Source organism: Anolis sagrei, chromosome 3, assembly GCF_037176765.1.
Source record: "Anolis sagrei isolate rAnoSag1 chromosome 3, rAnoSag1.mat, whole genome shotgun sequence".
NCBI lineage: Eukaryota > Metazoa > Chordata > Lepidosauria > Squamata > Dactyloidae > Anolis > Anolis sagrei.
This window is the reverse complement of record NC_090023.1, coordinates 187,027,695-187,047,763: the sequence shown is the minus strand read 5'-3', so window position 1 is coordinate 187,047,763 and position 20,069 is coordinate 187,027,695. Positions and strand designations below refer to the sequence as shown.

General features: G+C 40.2%; 2 protein-coding genes across 3 annotated transcripts in view; one reads left to right on the top strand and one right to left on the bottom strand.

Moving 5' to 3' along the window:
- CPEB3 (cytoplasmic polyadenylation element binding protein 3) overlaps positions 1-6,112 on the bottom strand; it is a 114,636-nt gene extending 108,524 nt beyond the window's left edge. Inside the window, exon 1 of one of the 2 annotated variants that reach the window (XM_060768705.2) lies at positions 6,054-6,112. The gene's annotated coding sequence lies outside the window, so the exon portion shown is untranslated. Of the gene's footprint in view, positions 1-5,808; positions 6,015-6,053 lie in introns of those variants that run through there. The other variant, XM_060768700.2, reaches the window with a different exon arrangement.
- A 13-nt stretch (positions 6,113-6,125) lies between these two features.
- Positions 6,126-20,069, top strand: part of MARCHF5 (membrane associated ring-CH-type finger 5) — a 42,081-nt gene continuing 28,137 nt past the window's right edge. The window contains exon 1 of the mRNA XM_060768707.2: positions 6,126-6,327. Within this exon, the coding sequence (XP_060624690.1) occupies positions 6,284-6,327 (44 nt within the window). The 5' untranslated portion in view covers positions 6,126-6,283. The remainder of the gene's footprint in view (positions 6,328-20,069) is intronic.

Below are 20,069 nucleotides of genomic sequence, written 5' to 3'. Positions count from 1 at the left end.
AACATATCACAGATTAAGCAACAGATTAATCCTTAAAGCTTACATTGTTAGAAACAAGAATTCTAGATTCAAAGCAAACAACAAACCTTTTCACAAGGAAACCATATGGAAGATAGCAACATGTCCTGTCACAGATTGGTTATGATTTAACAGTTAAATAACACTACTCTTACCTCAGACGTTTGGATTACTCTTTAAGATTATTAATTAACTGAATTACAGCCTTACTATATGCATTGTTCTGGGGAGAAAAAGGTCAAGATCCCTGATAAGATACTGTTGTAAGTATGCTCTTTGAACATGGAAGATGGCCTTTCATTTATGATGTAATTTAATAGAAAAAGATATGTTCAATAGACACAAAGAATTATATGCTTAAGCATTGTAGCTAGCTACTGAATAATTCTGCCTTTTCTAGAAGGAGATGATAGAAATAAGACAGGCAACTTGGGGGTGCATCTACACCCTCAAATTAATGTGTTTCATACCACTTTAACTGCCATGGCTCAGTACTATGGAATCCTGGAAGTTGGTGCAGCACTGATACTCTTTGGCAGAGAAAACTAAAGACCTCGTAAAACGACAACTCCCAGGATTCCATAGCATTGAGCCAGGGAAGTAAAAGTTGTGTCAAACTGCATTAATTCTAGAGTGTAGAATGTATATACACCCAAAGATTTTGGTTTCAGTAAGATTAAATTTGCTAAGCCCTAATTTCAGAAGCAGTACCATAATGTGCAGAACTGAAATGAATATACTTTACTTATAGAAAATAACTTGTACTCTGTATCTATCATTCACCAATCTCCTGACCAGAAACATATTGCTTCACGTTTATATTGTTTGATAATTTAATCGGCTATGTGCCTGGCCATGTATATCTTGTTTTATATACATGGGGTGGCGATGTGACAGAACTCTTCTACATTCAGTACATTCTAGAAAACTGACCCAGGTTGGTCAATGTTCTTGAGATTTTAAACTACTTTTATTTTGCACTGTCCTTCATCTCATGCATGGGATAACATGGAAAATGTCTATTTCTAGGCAGGTGGGTGGAAGAGTAGTACTGCCTTGCTTTCTTCCCCTGTACTCATCCTGTGTTATCTGAAAAGAAGCATTTATTACCAAAAGCCCCTTCACATGAGGGCTGTCATAAAATAATACCATACTAAAATGCTTAATTACTTCAGAAATTGGGGTTAAAATAAACTGCCACAATGTAAGGTTATTTTTAATAGAAAGAGTCACAAGACTATTGAGCAAGAATCTGTTCAATCCAAACTGCGATTTAAAACTCTTCTGCTAAAGTTTTTTAAAATTCCCTTTCAAGATCAGTGATGGCATCTTTCCAAATGAAAGAAAAGCAATATATTAGGACATTTGGCATTTAAAATACAGTGATGTTCTTACATTGTCACAGCCGTGATTCCTTTCCTTCGAAGAGGTGTAAGGAAGGGAAAATAGGGGAAAATCTGTTGAAAGAATGACCCTTTCCTTGCTCTCCTTTTGGCAGTAGGTAAAAACATGTCTGTTCTGCCAGGCCCTTATGAATTGATTGGGGTTTGGCTATTAATGTTGTATGGTGCTGTTTGAAGACTTTAAAAGGAGCTTTTAAAAAGTACATTTTAATATTTAATATTTACCAATTGTTTAATTGTTTTTAATTGCATATTTGTACTTTTATCCTGATTGTTAAATTGCTTTTAACTACGTAGTATTGTTAACATAGAATGCAGGAAAGAGAGGGGAGAAGGATCTCCATTGACCATCAATCTCCACAATAGTGAGATAGACTCTTTGACTCCCAATTTCTGGGATATAAATAAATCTAATACTAAAAATCAATAAAAAATGAGACACACCTGTAACAGCAGAAAGGGGGGGGGGGGGGGAGAGAAGGGAGATGTATCTCCAGTGACCTTTAATCTTCACTACAGTGGTATAGCTACTTTAAGTAACAATTTTGGGAGGAAAGCGGAATGCAAAATGATAATAACAACATCATCAACAACAATGAGAGGCACCCCTGTAACAGTGTGAAGACAGGCAAGGGAGAGGAAAAGGATCTCCAGTGATGATACATCTCCACTACAAGTGAGATGGCCACTGTTGAGTCCCAAATTGGGTGAAAGCAGAATAAAAATATAGTAATATAATTATAACAGATGTAAAAAGAAGTGCATCTGTAACAAGGCAGACAAGGAAGGGAAGAAGGGTTTTTAGCAACCATAAATCTCCACTGTAGTGTAACACCCTCTATGAGTCCCAATTTTTTGTAGGGGAGGGGAGAAGGATATGGAGAAGGAGACAAAGACTGTAATAATGGAATTTAAGAAAATGTGCACCTGTAACAGCATGGAAGACAGGGAAGGGAATGGAGAAGGATCCTCGGTGACTATAAATCTCAGATATAGTGAGACAGTCACTATGAGTCCTAATTTAGGGGGTGAACGTGGGGTATAAATATAATAATAAATATGAAAAAGAGGTATATCTGTACCAGCAGTGGAGGCAGAAAAGAGAAAGGAGAAGGATCTTCAGTGACTATAAACCTCCACTACAAAGAGACAGTTGTTTTGAGTCCCAATTTGGGGATGAATGAAATATATCATCATCATCATCATCATCATCATCATCATCATCATCATCATCATCGGGTGTACTTTTTGGCAGGAAAGGGTGGGAAGAAGGATCTCCACCTACCATAAATATCCACTACAGTGAGATAACCACTACAGTGAGATAACCACTACAGTGAAATAATTGAGTCCCAGTTTGTGGGAGGGGCAAAGGAGGTAATAGTAATGATAAAGATAATAATAATGATAGGAAGGAAGGCAGGCAGGCATATATGTAACAGTGCGGAAGTTAGGAAAGGGAGGAGAGAGGGCTCCTCAGAGACCATAAATCTCCACTGTAGTGAGTCCCAATTTTGGGTTGGAAAGCAAACTAAATAAATAAATATGATAATAATGGAATTAAGAAGAGATAAAGGGCAGTACTACTAGTACTAATAGTAGTAGTAGTAGTAGTAATAAATATAATACTAACAATAATAATGCAATGAAAAGGAGGGAAAGCAGAGTAGAAATAAACGTAAAAATAATAATGGAATTAAAAGAAGGGAAAGCGGAGAACAAATAATAATAATAATAATAATAATAATAATAGTAATAGTAATAGTAATATGATCGGCACACTGGGTGCAGTGCCTAAAGATTTTGGTCTGCACTTAAACACAATCGGCGCTGACAAAATTACCATCTGTCAGCTGCAGAAGGCCACCTTACTGGGATCTGCACACATTATTTGCCAATACATCACACAGTCCTAGACAATTGGGAAGTGTCCGGTGCGTGATCCAATGCAACAACCAGCAGAGTGATCTTGTCTGCTGTGGACTCATCTTATTCTGTTTCAAATAATAATAATAATAATAATATAATCAAAAGGAATAAAAGAAGAGTCCAAATAAATATGATAATAGAATTAATAATAAATATAATAATAAAAATATAAATAATATAGCTAATAATAGAATTAAAAGGAGGGAAAGTGGAGTAAACAAATATAATAATAATAATAATAATAATAATAATAATAATAGAATTGAAAGGAGAAAAAGAAGAGTCCAAATAAATATAATGACAATTAAATTAATAATAATAGTAATATAATTATAATGCAAATAATAAATATGATAATGGACTTTAAAAGAGAGAATTTGGAGTACTTGCAAGTATAATGACAATGGCATTAATAATACATATACTGAATACAATACTAATACAAATAATAAATATAATAATAGAAATAAAAGGAGTGAATGAAGAGTCCAAATAAATATGACAATTAAATTAATATAATAATAATAATAATAATAATGCAAATAATAAATATAATAATGGACTTTAAAAGAGGGGATTTGGAGTACTAGTAAATATAATGACAATGGCATTAATAATAATCAATATAATTAAAAATGTAATGTTCGTTTGTGGGATTAGCATAACTCAAAAACCACAGTGTAGACCTCACAACCTCTGAGGATGCTTGCCATAGATGCAGGTGAAACGTCAGGAGAGAATGCCTCTAGAACATGGCCATATAGCCCGAAAAAACCCACAACAGCCCAGTGATTCTGGTCATGAAAGCCTTCGACAATACATTATTATTATTATTATTATTATTATTATTATTATTATATATAAACTGGGCCACAGCAACACGTGGCAGGGGGACGGCTAGTCATAAATATAATAATACATATACTAAATATAATAGTAATACAAATAATAAATATAATAGTGGAATTAAAAGGAGGGGGGAAAGAGCCCAAATAATTATAATGACAATTAAATTAATAATTGTCTTGTTACATCCTGAATAGATTACTGCAACGTGCTCTACGTGGGGTTGCCTTTGAAGACTGTTCAGAAACTTCAATTAGTCCAATGGGCGGCGGCTAGATTACTCACCGGAGTGTCATACATGGAGCATACCACCCACCTCCTATGTCAGCTCCGCTGGCTGCCGATCCAATTCCGAGCACAATTCAAAGTGCTGGTTTAGACTTACAAAACCCTATATGGCTCCGCCCCAGTGTACCTGTCCGAACATATCTCCTTCTATGTCCCACCCCGGAGTTTAAGATCTGCTGAGGGGGCTCTGCTCTCGGCCCCACCTTTATCACATGCAAGACTGGTGGGGACGAGGGACAGGGCCAGGCATGTAGCCGGGGGGGGGGGGGGCTCGGGGGGCTTCAGCCCCCCCCCCCCCGAAATTCTCATGGTGGTTCGCGAAAAGGCCTTACTGGTGCATTATTTAAACTGTTATGTTTATTCATATCATGATCTTATCACCATACTCAATATATCCCATATGCATGGGGGTATTGGGGTAATGATACAAAAGGTTTGCTAGGCTAGACCCTCTTTCACTCAGACTCAGCCCCCCCCCCAAACGAAATCCTGGCTACGGGCCTGGACAGGGCCTTCTCGGTGGTGGCTCCTCGCCTGTGGAATGCGCTCCCTGGGGAAATTAGGACATCAACATCCCTTCTCTCCTTCAGAAGGAAGCTAAAAACCTGGATGTGGGACCAGGCCTTCAGGTAAGCTGGCAGATGGACAAAGACAACCAATAATGACCAGAGTAGGAAAGGACAATGACGATGATAGATGGTTTACGGACTTGGATTTGGTGAACATTGACCACAAGATGTTTTTATTGCTGCTAGTATACTGTTTGATTGTTTTAATTAGTTATAACTGACATTATATGGCAAATTTGTGTATTGTATATTGTATTGTATTTTGTGAATTGTTGGGCATCGAATTGTGCCTTTTGTAAGCCGCCCTGAGTCCCCCCTAGGGGGTTGAGAAGGGTGGGGTAGAAGCGCCCCAAATAAATAAATATAATAATATAATAATGCAAATAATGAATATAATAATGAAATGAAAAGGAGAGAAAGTGGAGTCCAAGCAAAGAGAATGAGAATGGAATGAAGAAGACAGAAAGCAGGGTATCAATCTAAATAAATAATAATATCAATAATAATATCAATCTAAATAAATCTAAATAAATAATAAATAAATAATCAATCTAGAGAACAACAGCTATATCTAGCAACCCTCCAGGAGCGCCTCACCCTCGCCTCCTGCTTGAGGGTGCCAAAGAAGGGCTGCCTACGAGGCCCCCACCCTCCTTTCCCGCCCCTCACAGTAACGACAAGGAACGAGTGAGGAACGAACTACCCCCTTCCCTCCCCTCCCCTCCCCCAAAGTGACAGCGGCCCAGGGGGCTGACCTTTCCCTCAGCGCGCGTGGCCATCTCGCCGCCTCCTCCTCCTCCTCCCATTAAAGACACATAAACAAAGCCGTCTCGCGCAGGGGAGGGGAGGGGGGGGTGGCGGCTGAACGGAACAGCCCAACGGTGAAGCGCGAGAGCAGGAGGAGGGAAGAGGGGAGGGGGATTTAAATCCCCTCAGGGCACACTCGCGACGGGAACTACATTTCCCATAGTGCCTCGGGAGAGAGGGAGGGGGGCGGTACCTCGCTGGAGTGAGTGAATGAGGGAGGAGGAGAAGTCGGGACCCGAGGCGCCGCGGGGAGTCCGTCCCTCTGTGAGGTAAGCGCCGGCGCATGCGCAGTGGCTCCCTCTTAGGCCCTGCGTCGTCCTCCTCCTCGGGTGTTATTTTCGAGGGGCCCCCGTGCTCACCTTGTGTCTCCCTCCTCGCGCCGGCGGTTGGGGCCTTGTCCCCCTCTCCCCTCGCCACCTCAGGATGTCGGAACAGACGGGCTTGGTGATGCCGCAGAGCCTGGACAGGTAATAAAGCGAAGGGGGAGAGGCGGCCTTGGTGGTGGTGGTGGAGGAGGAGGAGGGTGGGCGCCATAGACACCGGGACGACTGGAGCCTTTGGGGACACAATTAAGAAATCTTGCTGACTGGAAGGTTGGAGATTCCCTCAATAATCTACCCAACCAGGATGTTGTGAGTTTTCCGGGCTGTATGGCCATGCTCCAGAAGCATTCTCTCCTGACGTTTCGCCTGCATCTATGGCAAGCATCCTCAGAGGTAGTGAGGTCTGTTGGAACTAGGAAAATGGATTTATATATCTGTGAAATGACCAGGGTGGGACAAAGAACTCTTGTCTATTGGAGCTAGGTGTGAATGTTTCAACTGACCACCTTGATTAGCATTTGATGGCCTGGTAGTGCCATCTATGGCAGGTATCTTCAGAGGTCGTGAAGTCTGTTGGAAAGTAGGCAAGTGAGATTCATATATATATATATATATATATATATATATATGCTAGCTTATATATATATATATATGGAAAATAGAGGAAGAAAATGTGGAGGCCGTGACAGACTTTGTATTTCTAGGCGCAAAGATTGCTGCAGATGCAGACTGTGGCCAGGAAATCAGAAGACGCTTACTTCTTGGGAGGAGAGCAATGTCCAATCTCGATAAAATAGTGAAGAGTAGAGACATTTTTTTTATTTATTTCGGGGTTCTTTTACCCCGCCCTTCTCACCCCCGAAGGGGACTCAGGGCGGCTTACAAAAGCAAAGGCACAATTTGATGCCTGCATCACAGAACAATCAAAACACAAAATTACATCAATTCACAGTTAACAACAATTCATGCATTATACCAATAAAATCAATAAAAGCAATACAAACCCAATTCCTTCTCCTACATGGTCAGTGTTCGCTAACTCATAGTTCTAATTTTCAGTTCCACTTCGTCAATCCTGTTGGTCTTACTCGCCTGATTGTCTTATTTAATTGCCAGATTGCCCAAAGGCCTGGTCCCATAACCACGTCTTCACCCTCCTCCTGAAGGAGAGGAGGGATGATGATGCCCTGATTTCCCCCGGGAGTGAGTTCCACAGGTGAGGGGCCACCACTGAGAAAGCCCTGCTCCTCATCCCCACCAGACTCACTTGTGACAGTGGTGGTGTCGAGAGCAGGGCCTCCCCAGATGATCTCAGACTCCGGGGTTGGACGTAGAGGGAGATACGTTCGGACAGATACACTGGACCGGAACCGTACAGGGTTTTGTAGGTCAAAACCAGGACCTTGAATTGTGCTCGGAACTGGACCGGCAGCCAGTGGAGCTGACACAGGATGGGGGTGGTATGCTCCCTGTATGTCGCTCCGGTGAGCAGTCTGGCTGCCGCTCGCTGGACTAGTTGAAGTTTCCGAACAGTCTTCAAGGGCAACCCCACGTAGAGAGCGTTGCAGTAGTCTATTCGGGATGTAACAAGAGCGTGGATCACCGTGGCCAGATCAGACTTCCCAAGGTATGGGCGCAACTGGTGCACAAGTTTTAATTGCACAAAAGCTCTCCCGGCCACCGCCGAGACCTGGGGTTCCAGGCTCAGCGGTGAGTCCAGGATCACACTGGCAACAAAGATCCGCATAGTCAAAGCCATGGTATTCCCTGTAGTAACCTACGGATATGAGAGCTGGACCTTAGGGAAGGCTGAGCGAAGGAAGATAGATGCTTTTGAACTGTGGTGTTGGAGTAAAGTTCTGAGAGTGCCTTGGACAGCGAAAAGATCCAACCAGTCCATCTTCCAGGAAATAAAGCCCGGCTGCTCATTGGAGGGAAGGATACTAGAGACAAAGTTGAAGTACTTTGGCCACATCATGAGGAGACAGCAAAGTCTGGAGAAGACAATTATGCTGGGGAAAGTGTAAGGTAAAAGGAAGAGGGGCCGACCAAGGGCAAGATGGATGGATGGCATCCTTGAAGTGACTGGACTGACCTTGAAGGAGCTGGGGGTGGTGACGGCTGACAGGGAGCTCTGGCGTGGGCTGGTCCATGAGGTCACGAAGAGTCGGGGACAACTGAATGAATGAACAACAACAATATATGCTAGCTGTCCCCTGCATGCGTTGCTGTGGCCCAGTTTGTTGATCTGGTAAATAAAGTAATGAGGAAGTGTTGGTTTCTAATATATGTAATTTCTTTATGCTTGTTGGGTAAACAGTATTTCTTGCTGTTTCTTTGTCAGTGTTGATGTGGAGATTGTCTGTTTGTCTCCTCTGGAACATTCAACATATAATTGTCCTTCTTTAGAGGTTCCTTTCAAATCTATGATACTATATTTGTGTGTGTGTGTGAGTCATATATATCTCTCTATATCTATGAATGGATGGCTCTTTGTCAGGAGGGCTTTGATTATTTTTTCTTGCCCTGGTAAAGGAAGTTGGACTGGATGGCCTTAAATATTTTCTGTTGGTCTTGGGAGTTCTGTGTGGGAAGTTTGCCCCAATGCAGTAGTTGGTGGAGTTCAGAATGCTCTTTGATTGTAGGTGAACTATAAATCCCAGCAACTACTAATCCCAAATGTCAAGGTCTATTTCTCCCAAACTTCATCTGTGTTTATATTTTGGCATATGGAGTATTCGTGCCAAGTTTGGTCCAGATCCATCATTATTTGAGTCCACAGTGCTCTCTAGATATGGGTGAACTACAACTCCAAAACTCAAGGTCAGTGCCCACCAAACCCTTCTAATGTTTTCTGTTGGTCATGAGAGTTCTATTTGCCAAGTTTGGTTCAATTCCATCATTGATGGAGTTCAGAATGCTCTTTGATTATAGGTGAACTATAAATCCCAGCAACTACAACTCCCAAATGACAAAATCATAATTTTTTGAGTGATGGTCACTCCTTGTGTTGTGAGACGTTTTGTTGCCAAATTTGGTGTGATTTCATTCATTGGTTCTTTTGTTTTTAAGGTACTCATTATGCACAGAGCATTTATATATATATAGATGTAATTTCTTTCTGATTGTGGGTAAACAGTATTTATTTATTTATTATTTATTTAAAACGTTTATATCCCCATCTTCTCTACCTCTGCAGAGGGACTCAGACCGGCTAACAGCAAAGATTCAATGCTAACACTGAAAATCTAAAACATACTACACAACATTAAGTTACCAATTACATTACATAAATTACATAAAATTACATAAAAGCCGTCCGCAAGGATAAAATCATGTCCAACTCAGTCCGTCTGTCCAGTCCATATATTGTGATAATAATATAATAATAAAACTTTATTTAAAATAGAATCATAGAGTTGGAAGAGACCTCATTGGCCATCCAGTCCAACCCCCTGCCAAGAAGCAGGAAAATCGCATTCAAAGCACCCTCGACAGATGGCCTCTGTTTAAAAGCCTCCAAAGAAAGAGCCTCCACCACCCTCCAGGGAAGAGAGTTCCACTGCTGAACGGTTCTCAGAGTCAGGAAGTTCTTCCTAATGTTCAGATGGAATCTCCTTTCTTGTAGTTTGAAGCCAGGATAGCAAAAAACAAGCTTGCTCCCTCCTCCCTATGACTTCCTCTCACATATTTATACATGCCTATCATGTCTCCTCTCAGCCTTCTGTTCTGCAGGCTAAACATGCCCAGCTCTTTAAGTCGCTATTCATAGGGCTTGTTCTCCAGACCCTTGATCAGTTTAGTCTCCCACCTCTGGACACATTCCAGCTTGTCAAAATCTCTCTTCAGTTGTGGTGCCCAGAATTGGACACAATATTACAGGTGTGGTCTAACCAAGGCAGAAGAGAGGGGTAGCATGACTTCCCTGGATCTAGGCACTGTACTCCTATTTATGCAGGCCAAAATCCCATTGGCTTTTCTTGCCACCGCTATCCACTTCTCCAGGGAAAGGCCAAACGTGTTTGACTTCCAGATTCATTCTCAGACATTCTTCTCTTTTAAATCTCAAATCTGTAATAATAATAAGACTTACTTACTTACTATAATAAGAACAACAACAACAATAATTATAATAAGAAAAAAGTTTGGATTATTGATGTTGCCATACCAGGTGACAGTCGCATTGAGGAAAAACAACAGGAAAAACTTAGCTGTTATCAGGGCCTCAAAATCAAAAAGCTAAGGCTCTGGCATAAACCAGTATAGGTGGTCTCAGTGGTAATCGGCACACTGGGTGCCATGCCAAAAGATCTCAGCCAGGATTTGGAAACAATAAACATTGACAAAATCACAATCTCTCAATTGCGCGCATCATTCAAAAATACATCACACAGTCCTAGACGCTTGAGAAATGTTCGACTTATGATTTTGTGATACGAAATCCAGCGTATAGATCTTGTTTGCTGTGACATACTGTGTATTTATATATATTCTGCCCTATCTCCCCAGAGAAACTCAGGGTGGATTCCAAACATAAAAGGCAAACATTCAGTGCCCAAAAACAACAATACATCCATACTAACAAAATTTAGCAACCCAACATATAAACATGACATAAGATAAAACATCAAACGTTCAACAGAAGCAACAATTTCCCAGTTCCTTGGGGCAAATAGATTGATCATTGCTCAAGATATCTATTGAGCTGGTGGGGCGAGCAGGGCACGGATATAGGTGGTAGCTGTTAATCAGCGGTATAATGGTAGTATTGCCAACTGTAGCAATGGAATGCGGCTTATTAAGGAGAAGAAAGCAATGGGCAGAGAGCCACCTCAATGTGGCTCATGCTGCATGGAAAATGTCTTAATGAATGTGAGATTGCTAGCTGAACAGTCCGTGAAAAGGAGTGATCTATAGTACAACTGAATCTGCTCAAAAGTCTGGTTAGGACTTGTGAATCATAGTTTTGAAAATGACATTTTTCTACCAAAAGCTCCCAAGAAATAGGACTTGTCTTTATTGTAATCTGTTTTTGCTTGACCAGGAACACCCACATGTCTTCTGAACCAATTTGCCCAATGTTAACCCAAGGAGCTCCTGGTGGCACTGAGCCGCTGTAATTGCTGACTGAAAGGTCTGTGGTTTGAATCCGGGGAGCAGAGCTTCCGCTGTTAGCCCCTGCTTCTACCAACCTAGCAGTTCAAAAACATGCTCATGTGAGTAGAACAGCAGGTACCACTTTGATGGGAAGGTAACGGCGCTCCATACAGTCATACTGGCCACATGACCTTGGAGGCGTCTATGGTCATAGCCAGCTCTTTGACTTAGAAATTGAGATGAACACTGCCCTCCAGAGTTGGGCACGGCTAGACTTAATGCCAGGGGAAACTTTACCTTTTTTACCTTTAACCCAAGGAATGCGGACAAATGTGTTTGGAGTGAGCCTACCATATTCCACACTTTTTGATCAAATCTACTACTCCAAAAAACCAGTGCTCTGCCAATTTGCAAATGTCCTTGAATTTATGATACAGTTATCTGATCTTAGGGAAAAAGCAGGTGTTGATTTTAGTACGAAAAGACTTGTAAGTGGCTTTTGCTACTGTTCACAAACTCTTATTGTAATTTTATATATTACTGGGGATTAAAACTTGGGACTTTTTATCTTCAAAACACATGCTCACCCACAGAGCTACAGCCCTTCAATATAATCTCTTCCACAGGAGCTAGACATGTGGCTACTAAAACAGAAGTCTAGAACAGCCCAACCAGATGTGTAGAGAACAGGATGGGGCCAGGATCTAACCCCAATTCATTTGACACAGGCATGATATACTAGCCCAGTTGCTGATTTGAGGGCATTTTAAGGGCAGGCTTCCTCTATAAACTCACCCTTTTTTGGGGGGTGGGGGGGGGGAGTAGCAGGATGGCAGTTCAAATCCGCAGGATGGGTTGAGGTCCCTTTGTTAACCCCAGCTTCTGCTACTCTAGCAATTTGAAAACATGCAAAATGTGAGTAGATCAATAGGTACCATTTTGGCACGTCATGCTGGCCACATAACTTAGGAGGCATCTACAGATTCTCTTCAGCTTAGAAATGGAGATGAGCACTATCCCACAGAACTCAGGCCCGTAGCTAGAAAAAAAATCTGGGAGGGGTTGAAACTTCCCCCACCCCCAAGGTGAATTTTCAGGCCAGTGATCTCAACAAGGCCCTGAAGTTGCCATCATTGTGCAAAGGTTCTTCACAGATAATAGGTCTTGAATCATTGCTCACTCTTTAAGTCAGGGCTCTTCCAGACAGGCCCTATATCCCAGGATCCGATTCCAAGAGTTGTGGAGCAGTCACCGAGAAGGAAAGCCCTCTCTTGTTCCCACCAACCAGGCTTGAGATGAGGTGGTACTGAGAGAAGGGTTTCTGAAGATCTCAGCGCCCATACAAGGAGATGCGGTCAGCCAAATAGCCTGGACCTGAATTGTTTCAGCCAACCATATGGACAATTTTGGAATATTTGGTAATTTCAGATAAGGGAGGCTCAACCGGTATGCCCTTGAACATCGATTATGCAATGGGAACTTGTGGCACTTTAAAAGACTAATGGAGAGACCAAAGTACTGTAAACTTTCAAAGTCTAGGTCTACTTCCTCAGATGCAAAATGTAGATTCTGGATGCATCTACACTGTAGAATCAATACAGCTTGACACATACATAGCCTTCTCTACAAAAGAGTGCTGGTGCCTCGTTGAACTACAAATCCCAGAATTCTATATCATTGACGTATGGCAGTTAAAAATGGTATGAAACTGCATTACCATAGTTCTATGATTTAGATAGTTAAGCTTATTACACCAAATTTGTTTTTTCCCTTAGTCTAAGGTGCTGCACAATCCCTTTGCACGCTGATATTTCAGTCTAACAGGACTGTGTGTTTGAATAGTTATTACCATGCAGCTGAACGGTTGTTCATAACCCTATGCTTCACTCAGCTTGTGTTCAGTGAGGCTTTAACTCAAGCATGGGCAAACTTCAGCCCTCCAGGTGTTTTGGACTTCAACTCCCATAATTCCTAACAGCCTACCAACTGTTAGAAATTGTGGGAGTTAAAGTCAAAACACCTGGAGGGCCAAAGTTTGCCAATGCCTGCTTTAACTCCTGGGAAACTGTGTGCAGCCTAAAATATCAGTATGAAAAAGGATCTTGTTGTACCTTAGACACTAACTGAGGGAACAAAGTTGGTAGCATAGGCTTTCATAGACTTAAGTCAACTTTATCAGATGATGAAGTAGTGTTAAGTATAAGAAAGCACACACTATCAACTTCTTTCAGTCTCAAAAGTGTGACAACATCCTTATTGATATTGATATTCCAGATTTATATTGCTATGACTTTGAATTCTGCCTTAAATAACTGTTTATGTCAACGCACACATATTTATTTTAGTAACTCAGATCTTTTATTAATAATGGCAAACAACCACTGAAAGAGAATATGGGTGCTATTGTTGTGCTTTTTCTTTGCTTTTGTGGCTATCCATCAGCACTGATTTCTTCCTAGGCTGAAAGTTCTCTACTCAAGAGAGTTCAGGTTGTGTTTGGAAGCTCATGTTCTGAGTTCATGTTTGTTTCCTGCTTGGCCACAGGAGAGAAACAAGAAATTAATCTTACATTAGTTTAGCAAGGGAAAATAAAACACTCATGTTCGGACTGTTGGGAACCTAAGGAAGACTTTTTTGTGGGGTGAGATAGTTGAATTGATTTTTAGTGTGCTACTAAAAGTGTAACAATTGAATGGTCCCACCTGATGGAAATTGATTCTTTTTTGTTTTTGTTTAAAACCAAAGATGTTGAGCTTACTTGTCATTAAGCTATGTTAGAAAGGTAGTAATAAGAAGTTACAGGACAGCAGAATTGTATTGACTCATGTCATATATTTTAAAGTGATGCTGGTTATAATGCAGAACGCCTGAAATTTGTAAGAACTTTGTCGTATTAAATGTATGTTCTTCCCTTATTGTCAGAATAAATGGGTAACAATAAAATACAGATAATGTAGAATTATAATTAAAAAATAAACTTAGGCATAGGAAATAAGAGAAGTTTTAGATAAATAATTGCCGATGTAAAGCAAGAGTACTTTTAAAAAGAAGCAACAGGTATTTAGCAAATAAGCAAGGAAATGATGTGTATTGGATGGTTTCTACCATCTTGCTTTAGTTTGGGACAGGATATTCATGATGAAAATTAGGAATTATCAAAGAAACTTAAAAGTACATGCAACAAAACAGAGCATCTGCATCTGTTTTCCTGGGGGATATTTTTGGCATAGTTGAGCTGTTTTCTAAGTAGATATATATATAGAATTGCACTATAATTTGCATTTGAGTGATGCTCATAACAAATTAAGCAGTGGTGTTAAATTTTATCTGTTACATTTATAGAACACTTGAAAGTGATGAAAAATGTCGTGTATATTATCTTGTCATTTCCATAAACTTTTACAAAGTTATTTTTATCTCTGGATCAGATGAATAGTGCAGGCTGAGGAAAAGTGGTTCGCTTAAAGCAGGGAGTTAAGCCCATTGAACACAATGGAATGTACTTCTGAATAAGCATGCATAAATAAAAGAGTTTATTTCAGAGTTGAGATTTAATCCAAAGGCTTTCTGATTTATAACTCTATGTCATGGACACCATGCTATATCAGGGTGTGGTAATAGCTATTCTTTCCTCAATCCATTTTCATGTGTACGGCTTGTTTAATCTTGATTTTATTTATTACATCTTTAAAGATCTTTAAAATGTTTTGTTCTGGTTTTCAAGGTGAATTTTCCCCAAGATATTTTCTTTTGTACAAATACTAATTCAGAGCCATAATGAGCCACAGAAACCTCTGAAATATGGGCTGTGCTTCTTTATTAAACACTCCAAAGCCCAAGAATTGAATGATAAAGTTGAGATCCATAGGTAATCTACTTTGTTACAGATATATAATTTTCAAGCGATTAAGGAATGGAATTAATACATATGAATGATGAACAGTATGTGCATATGGTGATAAATTAAGCTTGCTAAATCTCAGTCTCAACCTTAAATATTTCTAACACTGAAATTTAGGAACACATGACACTGTTACCTTGGGTCAGAGCATGGTTCATTTAATGTAATATCTTTCTGCTACATCTGGCAGTAGCTGTCCAAAATTCAAGCAGTCACTTGTCCAAGTTGCACACAACAATCTCGATGCTTGTCCTTGCAAGTTGCAAACTGTTTTGCCCACTATTCCTGCTTTCCCACTGCTTTGCCCACTGACATGTGAAGCTGTAAAGCTTCACATGTCAGATGGCAAAGGAGATTCCATCTGATAATCATGGCTAGGGGTGGCTAGCTACCAGGGGCAGTACATGTGTTTTTCTCTTTCCATGAAATGACCCTTGACTTAGCCACATGTCAAATTAAAATCCATGATTTTGACCCTCAAATCCAGCTTTGACTTGTATATGAGCTGATTATATATGGTACTTAACTTGATAGTTGCAGTACTAAGTTTGTAGGAGATCCAAGTAAATCTTCCCTCTTACTTTCATTCTGTCCATTGTATATCATAAAGGGTTATGTGCTTTCTATAATTTCATAAATTAGCATGCCTTGTGTGATTTTTGTGTATCTCAGACGTCACTGTTCATTTTTTCCATTCCAACTGTTGGTAATATTACCAAAAACAGCCCGTTAGATTTTGATTAGATTTTAAAATGTGTTTCCTATTATGGTACTGAGATAAGTATGGGAAGTTATCTGTTGAAGTGAGTAATGATGCTAGAAATGAAAAAAATATGAGACATGCTTGCTTGAAATGAAAGAACACAAATGAGACTAATTTCTGGCTTTGGATTTGTGCTTGGACATTCTTACAGAAAGCTGTGGAATTTCTTGCTAAGGATATATTTCAATATGCTTTCTCTTGACCTGCTTTGTTGTTACAAGGCCTACAGACCTGACAGTATAGAGCTTCTTACTTAGGTGATCCCTTGTTATCCGAATATGATGGCCTTCCAAGTGTAGTGTCTTCGCGGTGGATACGTAGTATGAAGCCCTATTCTTGATCCACATCTTCTTCCACGGTGAGGACATCGGTTTCCAGGTGGAAGGTGGTCCTGGTCAGGGTTGGCTTGACACGCCTTCCTCTTGGAACGTTTCTCCCTTTCTCCCTCCATCCATGCCTCTTCTAATTCCTGGTCACAGCTGACCTTTAGTTAAGAGTGCTCAATGGCCAGAGCTTCCCAGTTCTCGATGACTATGCCACAGTTTTTAAGGTTAGCTTTTAGCCCATCTTTAAATCTCCTTTCCCATCCACCATCATTCCGTTTTCTGCTCTTGAGTAGGGAGTATAATAACTGCTTTGGGAGATGATGATCGGGCATTTGGACAACATGGCCAATCCAGCAGAGTTGATGGTGTAGGAGCGTTGCTTCAGTGCTGGTGGTCTTAGCTTCTTCTAGCACACTGACATTTATCTGCCTGTCTTCCCAAGAGACTTGCAGGATTTTTTGGAGGCAGTACTGGTGTTGAGTGTGACACCTGTAGACAGTCCATGTTTTGCAGGCATGTAACAGGGTTGAGAGGACAATAGTTTATAAACAAGCACCTTGGTATCTCTACAGATGTCCCGATCCTCAAACACTCTCTGTTTCATTCAGAAAAATGCTGCACTCACAGAGCTCAGGCAGTGTTATATTTCAGTGTCAATGTTGACTTTTGTGGAGAGGTGGCTTCCAAAGTAACTGAAATGGTCAGCATTTTCTAATGTTACACTATTAATTTGTTTAGTGTCATTGCAGAGGGATTGGCTGGTGACTGCTTGAAGTGCACTTTGGTTTTGTCGATGTTCAGTGAGAGGCCAAGCTTCTCGTATAGAGCAGCAGTTCTCAAACTGTGCTATGCAGAGTTCTTGGGGTTCCGTGAGATGCACTCAGGGGCTCTGTGGTTGCACCACCTCATTCACTTCCCTGTCACTTCCCTTCCCTCCCTTCCCTATATACTTGTTTGCAGCATGCTGGCCACTGGTCCAGCTCATGCCTAATATATATATATACATTATATATAATGTAAAATATAATATTTAAACATATCTTGGGGCTCTGCGGCTGAAAAAGTTTGAGAACCCTTGGTATAGAGGCTTCCTGAGAGACTCACTTTGTTCTGCCTACGAAGTGACCCCTGGGCCTTGCAAACAAACCTAGTTCTCAAACGAAGGTGCTTTGTTGCTGCCAATAGAAAATGAACTTTTTATTGCATTTCTTTTATTGCCTTCGTTCTTAGTCACCTCAAGCAGTGAGGGAGGGTGGCTTAATTTTTTAGTCTGCATTGACCGTCCCTTAAGACCACTTCAAACAAGTTGATAAGCAATGTAAAGGCACATACATGTATAAACAAACACACCAAGCAAGAGGCGGACTTCTAGCTATAACACTTTCCTTCCCCAGCCTGATGAAAAAGTAGTAGAGTTTAAAACTAGTACAGTATAATGTATTTTGCACCTTTGGGTTGACCTAATAAAGGTGTCACTGGAATGTGTACTTTGGATCTCATATGGTATGATATCTCTAAGGGAATGCTGATGCTAGGTTACAAAGAACTTCCTGTTTTGAAAAAGATGTTGGAACTAATCTTATTTATGCGTTTGATGCTTTGCATCATGTTGGTAGCAAAAATTTAAAAATAACTCATTATTGCCGCAAGGTGATGCCCTCTTGGCACTCATATTAATCCTTATAGTTAAAAGTGTAGTAAACACATTTTCAAGCTGATTTTTTTTTCTGTGTGTATCCAATGAATTTTAATGACGGGTAACCATGACTCATACTTTAATGCTGTATATTGCTTGGAACCAATGTAGAGACCTTAAAATAATACATAAATGAATTTATTTCACAAGTAATTGTGAAAATAATGCCAAGTAAAATTCCATTGAGATGCTCTGCTGTTTGCGGGCAGAGTGTTTAATTGTATCAAAACCCAAGAGTTGAACTCGTATTTCCTTAATGCAAAAGGTTATGCACTCAAGAATTAACTTTGTGATGTTATTTCTAGATGTTAGGTTTCCAGGTCTACAAATGTGTGTGTGTGTGTGTTAATGTAACAAATTGTGCTTGATTTTGAAGTGTTTGCATCTTTCAGTGAGAGAAATGTAAAATAGTATTATAATCAAGCATGTTTATGTGAAAGAAGTTGTTTTTAAAAGCATACTGGAATAAAAACCATCTCATCTACAGATTACTGAAATGATAATTTGTTATCTAGGCCACACAGATCACTCTATTACAATGTACTATATATGGGGCTGTCCTTGAAAACTGTTTAGAAATTATAACTGACAAAGTGCACTAAAACAATTCACTGAGAACATGTCTCATCAATATTAAAATAACTGAATTAGCTGTCAGTTTGTTTCCAAGGTTCCTTCTGTATAATTAATGCAGCATGACACCATTTTAGCTGCCACAGCTCAGTGCTATAGAATCATGGGATTTGTAGTTTTACAGGTCTTTAGCCTTCTCTACCAAAGAGTGCCAAACTACAGCTACTACAATTCTATAACATTGGGCCACAGCAGTTAAAGTGGTCCAAAGTGGTGTCAAACAGGATTAATGCTACAGTGCAGATGCACCACAAGTCCAGTCTAAGGCGCTGGCCTTTAAAGTTGCTCTCTTGTGTCCTAAGTTCATACATACCACAGCTGGGCTCATGTGAATGTACTTGGAGTTTAAGGTTATATGTCACTTGTCTTCAGGGCCTACTATTAGTGATCAAATAGGTGGTTATGGGAAATTTTGGGCTATGGTGCTTGTTTCAGTTGGTAAATTCTCTTTACTGAGAAGTGTGCAGTCATTCTTTAAATAGTGTTGTTGTTATTAGTAATTTACTTTTTGCCCAGTCTAGGACTCAAGGGAGCTTAGAGATTATCGGTGATCTGTAAGCTTCTTGATCATCAGTGTAAACATTTCAGTTTAAGGACTCTAGAGTTGGGATGTTGTGTGGTTTCAGGACTGTATGGCCATGTTCTAGCAGCATTTTCTCCTGATGTTTCACCTGTATCTGTCACTGGCATCTTCAGAGGATCCTCTAAAGATTGCTGTTGAATTGATGGTGTCAATAGCTGGGATCTAATGTTGTGTTCATATTGAGTTGGTTGAACCAGCAGGAGTATAATGGGTCAAATTCTCTTTTAAGACCCCACATTGCACTTTAAATGTGCAGGGAAACCTGCAACAGATTTTTGCTGTACAAAATGCTTCTGTTCAGGGTTCCTGCCACTCCGTTTCCTCTCCTTTTAGGTTTTTCATCTCCCCTACCTCAAGCACTCAGCAACTAGGGGTCACTGAATATGTTTATTCCTCATTGAACAGTTCTTGGGTTCACTTTTCCCCCCTAATAATTTTTTTAAAAAAAATTACTTCAAACTCGCTAACTGATGTGGCCCAAGCCCTTTTGACTACATAAACAGTTGTACTCACAGTCTGCATGTAGGAAATAGAGATAGTGTTTATTTTATTATAAAGAACAGAAATTCTCAAACTCTGGCCCTCCAGAGGTTTGGGCCTCCAACTCCCAGAATTCCTAACCATTGGACGAGCTGGGTGTGGCTTCTGGGAACTGGAGACTGGAGAGTCGGAACTTGAGGATGCCTGATATAGAGTGAGCTGAGGATGATGTAGGATGTTTGGATATTTTAACTGTTTTTAAAGTATTTTAAATAATTTTAGTTGTATGTTTAATTTTCTTTTAATATCTGTATACAATGGATTTTAAGAGATAAAAGCATGATATTATTATTATTATTATTATATAATGCATGTACAACCATGTTTCAGAAGATGAGAAGCATTAT